This window comes from Sardina pilchardus, chromosome 7, assembly GCF_963854185.1.
Source record: "Sardina pilchardus chromosome 7, fSarPil1.1, whole genome shotgun sequence".
Lineage (NCBI taxonomy): Eukaryota > Metazoa > Chordata > Actinopteri > Clupeiformes > Clupeidae > Sardina > Sardina pilchardus.
Genome location: NC_085000.1, coordinates 27,228,149 through 27,247,393, shown reverse-complemented (window position 1 = coordinate 27,247,393; position 19,245 = coordinate 27,228,149). Strand labels below are relative to the sequence as shown.

At 44.4% G+C, this 19,245-nt stretch overlaps 1 protein-coding gene and 1 long non-coding RNA gene across 2 annotated transcripts; both read right to left on the bottom strand.

The window, feature by feature from the left end:
* Window positions 1–2,556: 2,556 nt before the first annotated feature.
* gpr157 (G protein-coupled receptor 157) lies at window positions 2,557–6,165 on the bottom strand. The gene is made up of 4 exons (XM_062541610.1): window positions 5,467–6,165; window positions 4,894–5,107; window positions 3,791–3,985; window positions 2,557–3,556 (listed from the first exon to the last, which is right to left on the bottom strand). Exons 1-4 carry the CDS (start codon window positions 5,826–5,828, stop codon window positions 3,368–3,370), a joined length of 960 nt encoding a protein of 319 aa, XP_062397594.1. The 5' UTR covers window positions 5,829–6,165; the 3' UTR covers window positions 2,557–3,367.
* A 4,004-nt stretch (window positions 6,166–10,169) lies between these two features.
* On the bottom strand, window positions 10,170–18,099 carry LOC134086916 (uncharacterized). Its single transcript, XR_009939783.1, has 4 exons — window positions 17,886–18,099; window positions 16,838–16,950; window positions 12,017–12,130; window positions 10,170–11,169 (listed from the first exon to the last, which is right to left on the bottom strand). It is a non-coding gene; the product is annotated as an uncharacterized LOC134086916 (long non-coding RNA).
* Window positions 18,100–19,245: the final 1,146 nt, after the last annotated feature.

Genomic DNA, 19,245 nt, shown 5'->3' with positions numbered 1-19,245 from the left:
CTGCAGCGTTAGATCAATGAAATGGGAATTAGAAGCGTTTTGCAAAGTAGGGGCAGTCCGGCTCGCAAACGACGGCCATTGGACCTCAGCACCTCAGCACAGTAAAGGAGGATTAACCGGGCCCCTGTGTAGTTAACAACCTACTTTGAACCTGCCCTCATGCTGTTTATGGAATGATGAAAATGTGCCCTTGGTACATTAAATGGGACAGAGGCTCACTTTACTGTCTCTGCAGCGCAGTACAGATGCATGGGAGTACCTTTGCAGGTGAGTTTGCCGTGAGGTCACCGTGACCCTGCCCCGAAAGCAGGCTGGCGAGCGGCTCTTGGTTTCAGTCGGCACGCCGAGTTCAGGAGACTGCTCCCTCCCTGGACACAGAGATCAGCCGAGGCCTCCAGGGGGTCGAGGCTAACAGCTGCTAGCCACGGGAGTGGAGCCAGAGATAAAGGAGGTATCCAGATCCAGACAGGAGGGACAAAGGAACACAGACAGGAAGAGGTCAGGGTGGATGCGGATTCATCCAAGCCATCAGCCCCACATACTGTGACTTAGGGAAATCATTAGGATGGCTTTCAAATGCCAGCTTAATAAATGACGACGATGATGGGCATCATTAACAATTGTCTTTCACAGAAGGCTTCTGTATTACTGTCACAGCAAGTTAGCTTGCGTAGACAGCAGTGTGTTTGTCCTTACTTAAATAATTCCTCCTACTGTGTTTCACTTGTTAACCTGACATGTTCTTGCTACAACTGTGGTAATGAAACTTCATTTCAGCAACGTTTGACATCTTTTTTAACGGTCATTTACATTTTCAATTCCTCTATCCTGCTGTAATGCTACCAAATATGGCTGCAACTTTTACACAGTAAACAGAACAAAGGCCCAGACTTGTCTTGTCTACCGCTCTTCTACATTCCCAATCAGCAGAGCCAACAACTGCCCTTTCCCCCAGGCTTAAACCTATAGTCTCGACAGTCGCATTTATGTACTACTGTAATGAAACATTTAGCAAATCGCAATGTGTCTGACAACAAAAACTGTGACATTTTTTCAAGCCCCCCCCCCCCCCCCCCTTTCGTAGTTCATAATGTGATGCAAAACAGAACCAGAGTTCATTGAGAACGGAACTGCATGCTACTCTCAGTGTTGGGGTATAGACAGTAGGCTACAGTGTTGCGGATCTGGGAGTTTATGCAAGGCACATTTGTTTGGGGACCAAGCTGGAGATGGAGAAAGTGGGGGAACTGAATATTTCATCATCAAAGCAGGGAATGCAAGTTCCAGAACCGAATACAAATTCCCTTTAGAGTGAGCAGAAAAACACAAATAGATACAAGAAGGAAGTATATTTAGGAAACGGCACCAGAGAAAACAATCCTATTGTATTTACGAACCCAGTGAGAATGAGGAAAGAGTAGAATGTATTTCCGTGGGCCTTAGGAAAATTGCTTTTAAAATAGCCTACTCATCAGCTGTTTATTTGTAACAGTCTTTTAACACAGCGTTCCTTACATATGAATAGAATAACGCAATCTGTCAGCTATTTTTAACACTATTTCTGCTCGAACAGTCTCACGATTCATGAGTCTTGTGACTCAATGTGCTGATATTTCAACGCAGTCACAAGGCCTGGTTGACAAACGACTGCACCCTAAGGGGAACAATATGCGCAGAAATGCCATTCAGGGTCAAATGGCCCAAGGGTCTCTATCTGTTCCTGTTTCGTTCCCTTCCTATCTTATCTGCCTCAGCATTGTCAGATACCAAGCATGGCATCAGTGAACCACTTCCTTTTTGTGGTGTTTTTTTTGTCTGTTCTTGACATATTTCTGTCTGTTTGAGTGTGACATTGTGCCTCTTAGTGTGAGTGTGTAGGAAATATGTTCAACATGAGATAGATAGATAGATATAGATAGATGGATAAATGGAGAGAGAGAGAAAGAAAGAGAGAGAGAGAGAGAGAGAGACAGACTCCAGGCCCTGTTCTGTATGCGTAGAGGGCTATCCAGCACTGAGGTGAATTCCCAATCAGGCGTTCTCTACAACACCAAGCTCTAATGCTTTGGGGGAGATTACTTGGTGCTTCACAGTAATTACTATCCCTGTTCAATGCTCCAGCCTCCTCCACTCCCGAACGGATCTGTTCACCACAGTGCTACGCGCTCGCTCATCCAAGACACTGCTATGCTCTCAGGCTATGTTACGACAAGGGGGGGCCAAGTATAGCCACAGAGGCTTTATGGCTTAATCCTAACACCAAACTCGATTACGCATATTTTACATGTATGGAATAATAGACAGCTTTATTTAAAGTCATACTCCATTACACCAGGTAATACATGTAGATGTGCATGACGTGTGTGTGCATGCATAGAACCGCAGTAACAGCAGAGTACAGTACATTTGACAAAGGCACATTTTCCCTCTGCTCTCATCGTTCAAACAAGGATGGAGCTACAGTATAAATGAGGAAAGATTAGTGGAAGAGAATCTGAAGACAAATCGTATCTAAAGTCAATTAGGCTGTATATGAATAGATATGTACATGTAACATGACTGACTACAAACAGCATTTATGTAAACAGATACTAAGACCATCACATGCATAAATAATATGGCAACACTTCTTTACAGCACATCGTTAGTTTGATACAGCACATAATGACGGGTTGATTTGTGTTTTGGAAGCAGGTGGACAAAAAAGAAAGATATTAGCAAATAAAAACTCAAACTGTACACATCATTTGCATAGACTAGTGTCAAACTCGACAAGATCAACGTCTTGTGTGCTGACTGTTTACAGTACTTGAGCCACATTGGTCGCAGAATAAAACCACACTCATAGATGTTCACACTACTAAAGCTAAGGTTACCTCAGTGAAAGAGGAAGAGGTCTCCATTTAAGGCTAAAGCAGTAGAGACTTACAAACCCAGAGTGCCTATATCAAGTGATATGAGAAGAGCAAAGTTAAAAAGACCCACAAAAAGACGCCCTTGTCTTTGTGAAATATCAAAACGGAGCCTTACAAAAATGCTCCACTGCTACCCTCATAATGTAAAGTGCATTTGTGTCTCGGGCCTTTGTGCACATGTGACTGCAGTCTCTCCATTAATCCTTAAAGGCACTTGCCGAGATGACTGTGGGAGGCAGGGGGAGAGTTGAGTATGGGGGCTTACGGCTAAGAGTCGATTCCACTCCTCCCTCTCCCTCTTGTCTGCCTGTTTTATTTTCGCTTCCTCTCTCTCTCTCTCTCTCTCTCTCTCTCTCTCTCCCCCACCCCCCCTCTCTCTTGTCTTTGTTGCAAAGAGCTACCGAGTCAATATCCTCCATTCCATTCCCTGCTCTCAGTCTCTCCTCGTCCAACTACCGGCGGGTGCCGTTGTCCTCCGCGTGCGAGGGGGTGTCGTCCCCTCCACTGCGCTGGGCCTCGGCGCCCCGTGCCCTGGATTGGCCTCTGCAGCAGAGGAGGTTGGCCAGTCTGGCTCTCACGGGCTGAGTGCACAGCACAAACATGATGCAGTTGGCCGCTCCCTGCAAAGTGTTTCCAATGCCCTGAAAAGAAATGCGATGAAGTGTGGAGGAGAGGAGAAGAGAGGGGAGGAGAGGAGAGGAGAGGAGAGGAGAGAGGAATTCAATAAAGAGTTTTCCAAAAGTGAATTAGAGTGCCTGATTAGACTGAGTTAACACGGGCGGCGGTGTACAGAGGATGCCTTGTACAGGCAAACGAGCTAAACGAACTGCGGGCGAGTGTGACAGCTTAGTGTAGTCGATAAACAAACAACTCACATGTAAAGTGACCAGGACGGGGTGCTGACGGGCCGGGGAGCCGGCCAGCATGAGCACGAAGCGCACGGTGCTCCAGATACGCAGGAAGATGAAGATGACCGGGATGAGGGTCAGCTTGCGGTCCGCCATGGACGTGAGCGAGTTGGACGTGGGGCTGCTGGCCAGGATGGGCCGATATTCAGACAGCGCAGCATGCTGGGGGGGAGGAGGACACAGAGAGAACAAGCGCAGTCTATTTTAATGACTTTTCAAAACCACCTTGAGGTGTGTGTTGTCTCGTTTAGTGACTTCGGAAATTCACCTACTCCTTTACTCAAACAAATGTGAAAAGTGGTATGACTCATTCTGCCCTGCACAAGGGAATTATCCTCAGCTCGCACTGGCATCTAAAGTAGGCTAGACCTACAAAAATGCTCACATTTATTATCCCTCTGGAATCTTATATGGAATAGGAATTGTTTAAGCTCTCAAGGCGCTCTATTCAGCTTGACTGCACAGCAATATATGTGGGCAATAGCCCAATAGACTATGTGGAGAAAGTGCCCTCGTCTTGAATAATATTTAACATTTGAGAATGCTTGATAATATTTTTAAGTCTCTTCTTCTCTAGTACTCCATTCATATCTGAAATGTTTTCATTTGTCTCACTGGGAAATTAGATGATATTACATTACATTTCACAAAAATCTATATTCTTCCACACTCTGGTCTTGAATAATACATGGTGCCCTGAACATCTTCTTTCTGATTTCAGCCCACGTTAATTTGAATAGAACAGAATGAAAATAGAGTGTTTATTTGTCTATTTCATAAAGTCCTTTAAGCAAAAATAAAACTGATGTTCCTCATCTCAAATCATGTTATTCAGAAAATGGGAACACACCCCACTATAGCCTATCCTCCTTTGGTTTCATTGAGCCTTATGTACTTCAGTTTTGGCAAACCTTTTCCATGCCTAGGAGCACTTCTGTCAGTAGGCTAAATGTGTGAAATGCATTTTCAAAATGTGTAAGGTCTGTTTAATGAGCCTGAAGGCCCCTTGGCTTTCTTCAAGAATGGAATGCGTAATCCTGGTAGCCCACGCTTCACCCCATGTTACTCACAGCCCGGTGGATGTGATGCTTGATGAGAAGGTAGAACACCGGCAGCATGACGTAGGCCAGGAACTCCCAGATCTTGCCTGTCAGGAGCATCCACAGCACGTGGTCCTCTGCTTTGATGCTGACCCAGCACCAGCCCACAGACACCTCCGAGGCATCGTAGCCGATCTTATGAAGGCAGAGGGCGGCCACGGTGATACCCAGAGGCAACCCCCAGCTGAGCCACAAAAAGACAAGAGGAGTTTGGTCAGTGTGAATAACTGTGTTACAAACGGCAGAAATATGCTTGCAGCTTGTGGGTGTGAGGGTACATATCAGTCATAAAGACTCTCTTCTCTGAATTATGTAATGGGGGATGTGTCATGGTCATATGCAAAATATGGAATAAAGGACACAACAGTCTTTACGCGACAGCACAGATACATTCTTGACGATACATGCTATTTAAATATTTTTGATAAGTGCACTGATCAGCGTTCTGGAGAAAAACAAGCTCGTCTCTGGAGCAGCGCATTTAGGTTATGCAATCACTAACGAGCTATGTCTGAAAACAATACAGAGAGCATAAATTCCTACCTGACCAAATGAAAGTAGAGCACCAGACTGTCGGCCAGTCTCTGACTGGATTTCACGATGAAAATGTACAGGTAAATCGCGATGGCAACCGTCCAGAAAAATGAACTTGTGTTGGCAAATGTAGAGATTGCTCCTTGCACGATACAATCCAAGGAGTCTCCGTCAAAAATCTTCCAAACTCCATAAGCGTAAGAGACCGCAGACAATAGGTCAGCGACGGACAGAAACACCAGCAGTTTTCTTGGAGTAGTTCTCAAATCAGCCCAAATAATATAAGTTAATATAATCAACAGAGATCCCAAGAAAGAGAGGGCACAGGATATCAAAATAACAACCTGCTCGTAAACAAACACTTCGGCCATAATTTCTTCCCTTGAACTGTGATTTCAAAAACATCTATTACAGATGAAAAACGAAGCAGTCTTTTTCTTGAGCAATCAATTGCCGTACGCTATGAAGTTTGTGGTGGCGACAACATTTTTGCCAACATATTTCCATAACCACTCTTCAAATCCAAAGCGGGAGTAGAAAACAAACAAAAGCAAACCAGGCGGGCTTTAGGCTCAAGGGGAGCTGTGGTGGCTGCCATGGAAGTTGTAAACCGAAAACTACTTGAAGTGCATATGCCAAATGCTTCCCAAACAAAGTCAGAAATTAACAAAAACATGAGTGCAACAGTGTTTTGCTCTTCAGCGTACAAGGAAGCTCGGAAACACCTCCCCTTTAACATCTAACCCCTCCCCTTCACCCCACTGAAGAAGTGGCCTTAAGGAAATGTTATTCCGGTTGCTCATGTAACTCTCGTGACTTAATCTGGAAGACACAATTAGACTAAAATACCTGCCGTTTATCTTTTGAGCTAATTAGTGCTTTATGAAACATTTCAGAGCCTGACATAAGACAGGATACGTCCATTATTAGCCTAGGCCACTTAATGGCATAGGCCTACAAATAAACAGTTGGCCACACTTCATGCACAATTGAAGCTTCTCTGGTCATACCCATGCAAGCCATTGCTCAGCTATTTATCTTAATATTGTGGGACTTATCTATCACAAATATTATTGCACTCATGTCCCTGTTTAAAAGAATGCTGAACATAGACATGAAGACAGGTAAAAAAATAAATATGTAAGAATGGATATGACATGTAGGCTATAGCATGACAAGAATAAAACAATTAATATGCTGTGTGTGCGTTGAGGCTATGGGTTTCATCAGGTCCCTTTCCAGGTGTATTAATCAAGCACCATGCAGTCTGCATTGATAATCATGGTGCTTGATTTTATAGGCTACACCTGTGGAAAGGGGCCTGATGAAACCCATGAATAGCCTCAACAGTATTTTTTTCCGTTTGTTTAACGTCTTAACATGTAGCCTAACCAAAACTAAAACCACTCCATGTTGCAGGGAACCTGCAATTACATCTATTTGCCATCAGATGGCACAATGTGAAACAGCAATAGAGCTCTCTCTAGACAACATAGTAGACTAATGCTAATATCCTCATGTCCTCAGTAAAGATCCTGCTGGTTGGCTAATAGTAGAGGCTATAGGCATTGAGAAGTTGGCCTTTCGCTAATGCATTTTACAAAGCCCCCTCTACAAAGCTTAGGCAAAGGAGCTGCACCCTACACTGATGTCCTAACTCAGTGTGATAACACTAACATAGTTTTAGTCTTTTTAGACGTAAGACATCAAAATGTCTTTGAATGGAGGAATTGGTCAAAATTACACACCAATGTAGAACAATGCTGTATTTACTAAAACTCACCTTTAGTGTTATATTTACTAAACAATTCTGCTTACATTTCTCTGGCAGATTATGTTGTGAAATGGTAGGATTCAGGCCATTTTTGGTGGGCTGTTTTTGGCATCAAAATTACACTTGAGCGCACAGTTGGACCTGGCAGGGGGAGAGGAAGGACATTCTCAATCCTCACCAGTATCACAGCCTTGTGTGTGTGTGTGTGTGTGTGTGTGTGTGTGTGTGTGTGTGTGTGTGTGTGTGTGTGTGTGCGCGCAAAAGCCCAGCCTCTGTGTAGCAGCTTCAGCAAACAAGGTAAGGCTGCCTTGAGAGAAACAACACATTACTGCAGAGAGAGAGAGAGAGAAACACACACACACACACACACACACACACACACAAAGAGAGAGAGAGAGAGAGAGAGAGAGAGAGAGAGAGAGAGAGAGTATTCCTGAGGATGCCACACTTAAAAACCAGAGTCCGATCGCGCCTCCAATCCTATCTGCCAGGCCAGGATTTTGCAGCTCCCATTTTGCTGATGCACCGAGAGAGAGAGAGAGAGAAAAAAACATCCCCCTCTTTTTTTTCCTCTAGCAGCAATGCAGTGGCATGGCAAGGGAAAAAAGACCTGCAGTGCTCCATCTTGCTGTGCACTGCAGTACATGCATCATCCCTTAGAAAAGATGGGAGGGGATCCGTCTCTCTGTCTTTCTCACTACCTCTGTTACTCTCCTGCATTCTCAGTTTGACATCATGCACTTCACCTCCAGGGCAAGTCCATGTGATATAAGCTGTTCTGGCTTTCCTTTCAGTCATTCACTTGGTGTGAGTGGCTGACTCTCTTCCAAAAGGAGTTTGTCATTGGCAGTCTTTTTTTTTTTTTTTTTACATCATGCTGTAGACCAGGACATTTCTTGGAAATGTATTCCATTTAGTTCCACATTTAGTTCCATTCCACATAGTATTGTGCAGACTACCCATAACATGTCTCATAAGGGATGTTTCAATTTGACTAGTTTTTTTTTCTGCATGGAAACTCTCATTCTCTCAGATGCCATCCGGATACATCCAAATGTTCTTCAGATCACAACTTCTGCATGTCATTATCTCAAGATAAACATTATTTTTACCAAGATAACAATATAATTCTAATTCAACATCTTGGGGAAATAATTTGTAAAAAAGAATTCCACTAGTATAAGCTCTGCTTATGGAGCAGTCAACGTGAGCCTAATGTGGTGAAATATACTGTATGAGCAGCCTATAGCAACGAGGTCTTGAGAGACTGGGTATCAGATGTGCGCAAAAACATTTCTGAATGTTCTTGTCATTTTGAAAGTGATAGCTTACTCTGTGGCCAGTGTTTGATTGGGACAATGTCATGAACCCTAACAAATGGGTGGCCATGTAGGCTATCCCACAATTTCTCTCCAGCCAGACAAGCTTTTTCAGCAGCCTTCAAGCTTTAAAAAAAAATGTGATACACTGATCGGTGTTGACCACGGTTACTCTAAATACCATGGCCTACACTATGGGACAGAACTACATACTTATAGTTTTAAGGAAAATAGCATTTTGTTGTAATGAGATGATCTATATTATTCTATATATCAAAAAGGAAATGTAAAGGAATGCCATGTAAGGGCGTCCTTGGTTCTAATGTGGTTACATTTGCCTACATCTGTCAGCAATTAATGCATTTTTCTACAGATTTAGAAAGATTGATGTTGAAGTTTCACTTAGTATTTTGAGGTGAAGATTCCACGACAGAGCTTGTAAAGTGAGTGTGGAATGGTCTTCCTTCCTGTCTGTGCTGTGCAAGATCTACAGCAAGCACTGTCATATGACCAAGAGCCAGCTGTATCCATAGGGCACATAGTCACCAGAAACCAACCTGTCAGTGTTTAAAGTCATAACTGTGAAACAGCGTTTTCACAATGACTGAATGAAAGCTTTTATTAACATTGATGACGTTAACTTAGCAGATCCTCATAGGTAAGATGAAGGGGGTACCAATGTCAGTGAGGTAGTGGATTAGCTATGCTAAATTCATGGTTTGGGTGTCTGATTTTCTTAGCTTATGACAGTTTTAAACATTGAATGCATCATGGACACTCTAAATGAAAACGACTCAAGGTTACTACAAAGTACTGTATTCATGATACAGTATTTGATCCTTTGGATCAAAGGACTCCTTGTACTCGCCTGCTGAGGCTATACAAACTCTGTGGCTAACTATACCAATATTAGACTAGAGCTGACAAAATAGCCAGACTGCAGACCTAAGATCTGTGATCAACGATTCTTGGTAGCAGTAGGCTTCATGCATGCTATAGGAATGCTAATTTTAAAGCTCTTTGCACCTAACATTCAAGGTCACTTGTGAAAATGCATTACATTATGAGTTAATTCCCTCTCAAAAATGAAAACATATTTTCACAGACTACAATGCAGCCGCTGAGTTTTATCAAGGCCGCCCTGTCAACTGATTGTTTGTTTGAAGTGTCAACCAGGACATTCAAGGGTGGTTTTAAGGTGTAGGCTATGAGCAGGGGTGGGGTCAGTGGGTTATATTTATCTTTCCCAAGGGAAAAGCATGCTCATAGAGTCAACATATCAATAGACAATGTCTATGCTAGATGTATGGCTGAGTCATATACTGTAGGTTTTTATTTTCAGCCATTTTGAAAAATGTTTTAAATTGTGAGGAGTGGTTGGTTGCATTCATAAGTTACAACAGTTTCTCTTCCTCTCTGCTCAACTACGTCAAACTACTATGTCATGTCCATAATGCAACTTCCTTGGTGAAATGGTATTTAACTAATGTCATATCTGCCCCAAAGGTGAAAAAAACACATGGTTCATCGCAATCCACTGAACAAGAATAAACATTAACTCCATACTCATAAACAAACCCACATACCAACACACAAGTGAGAAAACACACTGAACAATCTGAAACGTTTGCTTTTTTATTTGAAATACAAAAATGTGCCACCAATCAGCATGTGATCATACAGAGCCACAGGACATACGTAATTGCACTAATGATGTTTGTGTCTCGCTACACCGCAAGTGTGTCTTCTCCTACTGAGGGCCTTAAAGGTCAGACGGTGCTGCCAATGGTAACTGTCGTTTAGCAAAACAACAAAAGCAGACAGTTGTATGGGAAACTGAGAGAAGATCTTATCATCTTCCACAACATGTTTACTGATCGACACATTTAGAAAAAAAACAACAACCATGCTACATTTACTAAGAAAACAGATGGTGGTGCTTGCTTTATTTTATCGTTACTGCAATCAGCCTGTGTTTACAGTAATAATTCATTAACAACGTCACTTTTTGTTTGTTTCAAATGGAGTTACTGTCGAAAGCAGGAGATACATACCATACCACACTCTTCTTCCTCCCTGGCTGTGGCAGAGTGATGGGGGTGGACGGGGGAGCTGAGAGACATGCTGCCCAGGCAGCAGTGGAGGAGCCGTAGATGGAGTGGTGTTCAGGGGGGGACGAGGGGGGTGGGTGGGATGAGAGGGGCTCTCAATGTAAAGAGTTTCTGCGGCAGTATACTTGCTGATTGCTTCGTTCTCACTCCTCACAACAACCAGCTAAGACACTGCCAGAGAAACACTCACAGCAGCCGGTGGGCGCCGTCCTTCCTGTCTGTCCTCATCCTCATCCTCATCCTCACGTCTGTCCTCTGCTTGGGCCTCCCCGCTGAGTTGGGCCCACGTGCTTGTGGTGGGCAGGAGACAGAATAGCGCAAATGGGGAAACAACCGAGAGTAATCCCAAACTCTCCATGCTTTTTACCCACATGCTTATTGAAGGGTTGTTCAGCTCTGTTCCCTGATAAGTGTCCGTCATATCTCATGTTATGTAGACATTGAGGACAAACATGTTGACTTTCCTCCATTTTACTGGGTGGCATATGGTGTATGTGATAACACTTGCCTGTAAGAGGTCAAAGTAACACAATATTAGTGCAAGAAGTCAGACAAACAGGTTTCTTTTTTATATATATAAATACAGCATTCAAATATGATACAGTATTCATATGATACAATATAATTGCAGTTGTTTACATTACAGTAGAGCCATTCTGTATTTCTCATGTTATGCTTTATATACTGGAGTGTCTCTGCAATCCTCTTGACGTCTTTGCTCCCACCACCTTTAACTTCCTTTTTACCAATTTCCACTTTGACACAAGAGAACAACAAGGTCTCGTGCCATCTCATGGCCTTCAGAGGCAACATGATCAGAGATGACATGAATAACCAACATACAATTAAAACCAGAATATTAAATAAATAGTGTGTTACTTGCCACCAGTGTATTGTCCCAACAAATATTGTTATACTACACTGCAGTGAGTTTCTCCCATCTTTAATATGTCAAAAGGGCAAAGCCAATGCTGCAGTAAGGGCAATATAAGGGACATATAAGATTTCTGTTAGTCCTACATGGCTCCTAAAATCCTCTGCAGCAGTTCTCCCATCACTGGCTGGGTCATGAGTAGCAGGGCTTGGCAGAAGGAGAGACCAGCTAACAGTATTAGTAACCTTGGGGTGGGCAGTCACAGTGGACCTCTACATCACTGTCAGGTAATTCAGTTCCCTGTATGACAGCACTGGAGGTCACCGGAGAATCTGAGTGGAGCTTATGCGTACCTACACATCCACACCCACAGACACACCCCCACACACACACACACACACACACACACACAAACGGATACACCCAAGAATCTTAAAAATATCTATCTTTACAAAAAGCCTCCACAGTGAGTTCCTCATACCTTTTTGACTGTGTGTGGGATCAGAGGACGCTTGTTCTCAGTTCACTTAAACCGTCCTGAGGACTCCAGTCCACCACCAAGCCCACAGCAATCTCCCAGGAGAGTCAGACAGACCTAGGTGAGAGGGAAACACACACACACACACCTTTTTTATGGAGCTACTGAATGCATGGAGAACCGTAAACCCCCTCTCGACCATAAATAGCCACACCATGACTCATGTTAGCACAAATAAAGGCAGTCTCGGTTCATCAGGTTCAACTCCTGCTTCAGCAGAAGCTGTAGAATGAAAAGCAAAAGAAAGCACCTATGTTTCCGTGTCCACACCACACGTGTCCATATGCTACATATATGAAAATGAGTGAGCTATATGTTATGTACGTATGTATTGGTCTATTTGTCTTATGTCATATGCACAATATCCTTTAGTGGAGCTGTTAATATCCTACACAGTAAGTCTGCATGCAGCTGTGTTTGTGTGTGTGTGTATGCGTGTGTGTGTGTGTGTGTGTATGCTCGTGTGTATATCTGTGTGTGTGTGTGTGACTCTGTATTGCGTGAGAGGAGGGCTGGACTGGGCTGTGATTGCCACACACGGAGGCAGAATTCCAGCGCTATCAGCTGGTATTCCCCACAGCAGGGCTATTTAAAGCCGACCGCCCCAGACCAGCGCACCCCATGCCTGCCAGGAAGTTGCCTTCTGACAATACAGTACCACACTGATATGAGGAAGCCATCTACACTCACTGATGACAGAGTGAGAGGGGGGAAATGATAGAGAGAGTGAGTGAAAGAGAGAGAGAGAGTGAGAGTAGGGGGTGAGAGAGGGAGAGTGGGGGGTGTGAGAGAGAGAGAGGCTTCGATGGGGTGAGCTAGAGACAGATATTGATGGTGCTTCCAAAGGCTCTTGGAGCTCTAGAGAGAGATGCAGCCACTGAAGGCTGTGGAGACAGCGGGCTGGAACTCAGCTTGATAAATCCTGAGGCTGCATGGCGCAAGGTCAAGCCTCGTGGTCCGCAGTCAGACACGGCCATAAATCACTCTGGGAGGGGGGGCCTTTTTTTGTGTGAGGGGGAACGGCTGTGGCCGTCAGAGGTCTCGCTGCAGAGAATCCAATCAGGCTGCTTTCTCAAATAGTCCTTGGCTACTTAAGTCTAACCGCATTTTTTTCGCCATTCTCATAACAACCGCTGATAATGCATTTCCCAACTGTGGCGTGCCGGGCGTGTTATCGGCCTCTCCTCAAGACCACACCTGCGCAAATGACCTGTCTAGAGTGGAGAGACAGCGCTCCCTGTTCTGATTCCACTGATTATCAGGTGTGCTGATATGAGCATGGAGCCAAGAGCCCCGCTGAGTACAGGAAGGGGGGGAGGGGGAGGGGGGGGGGGTGAGACTCAGGCTTCGTCCTCAAAAGAGTTGAAGAGACGTATATTTCAAACTAATCCATTAGAGGTGACCCGGAGGCTAAGGGGACAGGCACACTGTGTCCCTCTCATACAGTTGGACTTCATTTGACTGATGCAGTTCTGTTAATTTCCACCAGAATAAAGGACACAGCAATATCACACGGTCCTCTGAGCAGTTGGGGGAGTTTTCTCATTAGTGAAACATTAATACATATTATTTCACTGGCTTGAGTGAATGAATAACCACTCCGAGTTGAACTCAGGGTCACTTGGCTTTGACCCCCCCATGACCACGTTCACAGCTATCCAGGAGGCAATACTCTCAATTGCACGTGTCAGCCTACAGTATAACAGACAGCTGAAATGCGTGGATAGCAACCTGTCAGTCCGGCTCAGCTAGTCGGGGTCATCTAGGTTGTGTTCAGTATTCTTCTACATGCAGGCTACAGATAAGGGGGACGTGTTTACAGGCATTAGAGGCAGTATCTACAGGGAGCTACTAGACTGTGACATGTGGCAGCTGACATTTGGCTCTGGATATTTCCTCGGTAGAGGAAGTTTGTTTTAAGCTGTTGCGGCTCACTCGATTAATTTTTAAATGACGAACGACGGCCGGGAAACAGTTGGATGGTTTAGGGTTGATGTGGGGGTCAGAAATCCCAGTGCTGTAAAAAAAAACAACAACACCGAACAACAACTATATGTCTAAAAGTCATTCCAGGGGAAAATAACAGAACTGATGGAAAGTAGAAAAAGAAATGGAGGATGTAAATTGTATATTTACAAAACCATTTACACATGGCTACAGTACATTGTCATGGCTCTCTTTTTTTCAAATATGATAAATGTGCCACTGCTATAACTCAAGAGGACATTTTGAAGTCTGGTACCTCTTTCACTTTCAGTGAAGAAGAATAACACCCTCCCCTTGTATGTGACTATGTGTCCACCCTCCCTGACACAGGCAGGCATGCGCCTTGTGACCCTGTTTCTGCGGTGCTTGCTAAATCGCCGTGTTGTGTCCCGTCCCGGCGTCTGTCTCGTGAGGCCAGCGGCTGCTGCCCTGGCCACATGATGACAGGAATTCCTCGCTGCTTTGGCCCTGATGTAATCCCTAATACTGGCAAGGCAGGAAGTCCAGGCAGGGACACAGCGTGCCTTTTTGGCGGCCGGCGAGCAGCGCGCCGCGCTGCGCCACGCCACGCGAACGAACGCACACCGCCTCCCCAACCTCTGACACACTTCAGCACCATGGGAGCAGATGTAAGACTTGACCACAAGACAGACACACACACAGACGCATGCACACACTCACACACGCACACACACAGACACACACACACACACACACACACACAGTTTTGTGTGTGATGGAATATGACTGTTTTGACGACCTCAACTGATACCAGCACAGATTAAGTGAAACTAACTAGGGGACGAAAGAGTGCAGAAAAGTACCAAACTGTGCAGAGAACAGGGAAAAACCCACGACATAGTTGTCTCTCAGAGCTTTTGCTTTCCTTTCATGTAGCTACAGTGACAGTGCTGTTTTATCCTCAGCTTCCTTTGAAACGTATATTTCCACGCCGAGCCCCCGCATGATTTCTGCAATGACTTAGTCTCTTCTGAACCTCCTCAGCATGCTTCTAAGATCATGTCTAACTATAGATAGTGCGTTGAGTTGGTCTGCGTAGTCACTCAACAAGTAAAACGCACACACACACACACATGCGTAGATCTCACTGGTATGGCCCCTGCACAAACAAAAACTGACAAAACGACAGTACAGAGTAAATCCCACCTTTTTGTGTTACCTTAAGAGGAAACAAAGAAATAAGACCACTGACCTCTTCTTGTCTGAGAATTTTTCATCTCTCACTCTCTCCTTGTCCTTCCCTCTCTCTCCCATCTCTCTCTCTCTCCCTCTCTCTCTCTCTTTCTCTTACTGTTGTGACTCTGTCCATTGTACAGCAGGCATGCCTTGCTCCCATACCCAAGTATTAATCATCTTAAAGGGAAAGTACCAGAAACCTGCTTGAAATAGTTTCCCACACAAACGTCTGTACCATGCCCGAACACCAAAGCTAGACGTCAGAGCTCCAGGGCTAGTCTTGTCTTGTTTGGGGACGGTATGGCATTTAAACTTGATTTGGGTCAACATATGGATTAGTTAGTAAACAATAGAAGTAAATTGATAAGAGAGGCTATCATGGAAGTACATTTACGAGAGGCTATCATTCATGACTAAATTGTTATTCAGATCATCAATGCAGTTGTGCTGCAGTGCGGTGATGAGGTGACGGTGAAGCAATACACGGTATTTCTCGCCAAGGAATTACAAGCGCTTTCCAAAGAAGAGACATTACACAGCATTTCTCTCGAAGGAATTGCAAGCGTTTTCCAAAGAAGCTGAGTGACCGATTTTTAGTTTCACTAAAGTGAGACTCGGCATTAAAAAAGAAAGCCAGACTCTGTATATTTGAGCTATCTCTTAGGAAGCAAAGTGCAAACATTGCGCTCCTTGACAATATCAGTTTACTTTGGTGCCTCCTGATCAATGCCTGTGCTATTTGTAGAGCAGGCTCACATTAATAATTCAGTAGCCCCCCGTTTGACCAATGAAACACACCGGTGGCTGTCAACGTCTGGTCAGCAGGCAAGGCGTAAGAGCCACAAAACACAAAACACTATATGCCACACTCTGCCGATTCTGAGATATGTTTTGAAAGGAACTTCTTTTGGTGCTATCCTATAAATGATGGTGTCTGGTCATCTGAAGGACAGATACGCATCCCTGTTGCTACTCCTAGCTGCCCAGGCTATGCATCTGATCTGGGATGGAACGGCCCATGAAATCGCTAACTATTATGCCTAAAGATGTCAGCATGCTGTCAAGCCTCTATCAGTTTATCAAGTGGACTGTGTGGGGGGTGGGGGGGTGGGGGGGCTTTGGTAGGGTTTTTGTTTGGCATGCTTATTAGGTAGTGAGCACAAAAGATTGGACTAAGAGTCAATTATAGTGCTTTAAAGCAACACTGTGCGGTTCTTCTACCATATAACAGCATTTTAAAAATCATTGTGAACCCACTCTGATTACAGTAAGGAGAATGGAGTTTCTGATATTGCTATTGCGCACCTGGAATGCTTATTACACTAAGTAGTATGAGCCTTCTCTTTGGTTTTGGATCAATTGAGTAGCCTCCTTAACGCAACATGGGTACCCAGCAGTAGAAAATTCACATACAGGGGAATTCCCACATTGTGTTACTTTTAGGATGTTGTCTGACAGAGTTAAGTATAAATGTGTATAAATGTGTCTAAATGTGTCTAAGAGTCACATATTGTGCTCGCATTCGGATTCAAATGTGTGGCATTTGAAATCAGCAAAGCTGGACCATATGAAATTACTCACCTGATTGTGGTCAGTGGCTCCATGGTCCCTCTATGATCAAAGCATTACTTGCAAGAGATTTAGGATGGGGGGAGGGGGGGAGACTTGGAGTACAGGAAGAACTTCCACCAGCCCTGCACGATCAAAGACACAAAAGACACACATTGGACTGGTGTCCAGACCTTGTGTGTGTTTGGACATAGCATAGATTGTGAGTCAGACAGACACTGACGTCCTCCTCTAGAGCTTCCAGTAAATCACACAGATTTCCCTCTTTGTTGCTAGAGTAGGTGTTGTTTGCTCTCGGAAAGGGGATGTGTATGTCAGAGGTGGCGGTCTCCATGCAACCCTACTCTACCCCCCACCGCCAGCCCCACACACACACACACACACACACACACACACACACACACACACACACACACACACACACACACACACACACACACACACACACACACACGTAACATGTCAATAATGTCTGTGAGGGCAAAAAAATAGCCTAAGGGGCTTATTCCTGACGTAGAGGCGAAAAGAATGTCAGGCTCTTGAGCTAAGCGATGGTCCTCAGTTAATGAGTCAAATGTGTGCGCCCAGGAGTGAGGAGTGAGCAAACACAAACACACACACACACACACACACACACACACACACGGCTCACCCTCTCTGTTTCTCGGTATACACCTCCACTATACTGACCACTCAAAGTTGTCCTGGCCGTGCATGACCACACAATTGTCAATAAGGACAATGACTGCAGTAAAGACAATAACGTCTATAATTGTCTATAAGGCAAACTTGTTGCAGTTCAATCTGAATGTTTTGTTTCGAGGAGGTGACAGTTATAGTTAACTGAACAATGTGACAGAATAAAAAGAAAAGCCTAAAAATGCAGAATAGAACAATGAACTATTACAAACCACAGACACAAAATGTCACAGAGAGAAGGTAAGAAGTAGAGAAAGGTACACGGAGACGGAGAGGAAGGTCCAGGGAACGGGTGCTCCACCTTAAAGAGTGACGACAGAGCACCGGCACCCGGCAGCGGCCGGCCGAACTTGGCTCTTACCGGCAGAGATGAGCCTCTGGGCTCTCTGGGTCGGTACCTGGTCCAGTTCTCTTCTGTCCACCTCACTAGGTCGCTCTCTGTGTCCCTCAGTGTTGTGCCTGCTGTCTGAGGGAGGGGGCCAGTGAGAGGCACCCAGCTGTCCAGGCGGGTGACCACAAGCCTCGCACACTCTCTCCAGGCAAGCCGGTACAAGTCAAGACATGTTCCAGCACAGCTCAGCGCCATCAGCCTGAGCCTGCTCTCAGCCAAGCAGCCACTCAGGGAGGGGTGGAGCACAGAGAGAGAGAGAGAGAGAGAGAGAGAGAGAGAGAGAGAGAGAAGGAGGAGACAAGACAAGAAGTTGTTAGACAAACAGTTTTTTGAATGATTGGGGTTTGTTTTTTCTCTACTGTACAGGGTTTCATTAACCTTCTGTATACATTTGTGATAAGGAAAGGAGGAAGTTACTGAAGTTGCTTCAGGTTTTTAAAAGTGCTTATATTCAATATTCAATCAACGCATTACAAATTAATATAATTCAGCAATCATCTAGTCTATAACTACGAAATGTGTAATTATAAAGCACCAGCAATGAATTAAAACTTCAACACTTCAAAAGTTCAGACACTTCCTGAAAAACAGAGAACAAAAAAATAAGCTTCAACTAATTCTAACTGGTAAGTCTATCAAGATCTCGATGTCTCTATACACTTACTCAGCTGCTGGCAATAATGTTTTTAATTTAAGCCCCTGGAACTGTTAAAAAAAGGGACAGTTACTGTGTTATCCCATAGGCTATGCTAACCACTAGCAATTTTCCCCTGGGGACTTTCCTGGAGGATATTGAAAACAGCTCCCCCTGGTGGCTGACCTCTCTGAGTACTGATTAGACAGGACCTCAATGCAGTAATCCAACACCAGGATGGTAGCGCAGTTGAGGTTTTCACATCCCTTTTTCACACAAACCTAACACCTTTGATAACCTGCATAATGGTTGGCATTCTGACAATAGCCATGTTACTTTGCTGTCTCTACAGTGACATGAGTCTAAAATGTGATGATTTATTCATTTGTTTGACAGAGGTCACAGCATACATTAAAGGCACCACCTGAAATTGTCAAACTCATTTAACTACATTGTGAGACTGCATTTACTTGCTTTAAACACTAATACCAAAAAGGGAGAATTGGCCTGCTCGGCTCAGATCAAATATTGATACTGCGTCCATGAGAACATACTAAATGTTTAATCACCTTTGCGCTGGCCTATAGGATGTTTTCCTAAGGAGACAGGAGGTGTCTCTGGTAGTCTGAATGATTGGCTTCGGTTTCACACCATATCTTCACTTGCTATCCTTCAGAGAAAGAACTGTGGCCATGA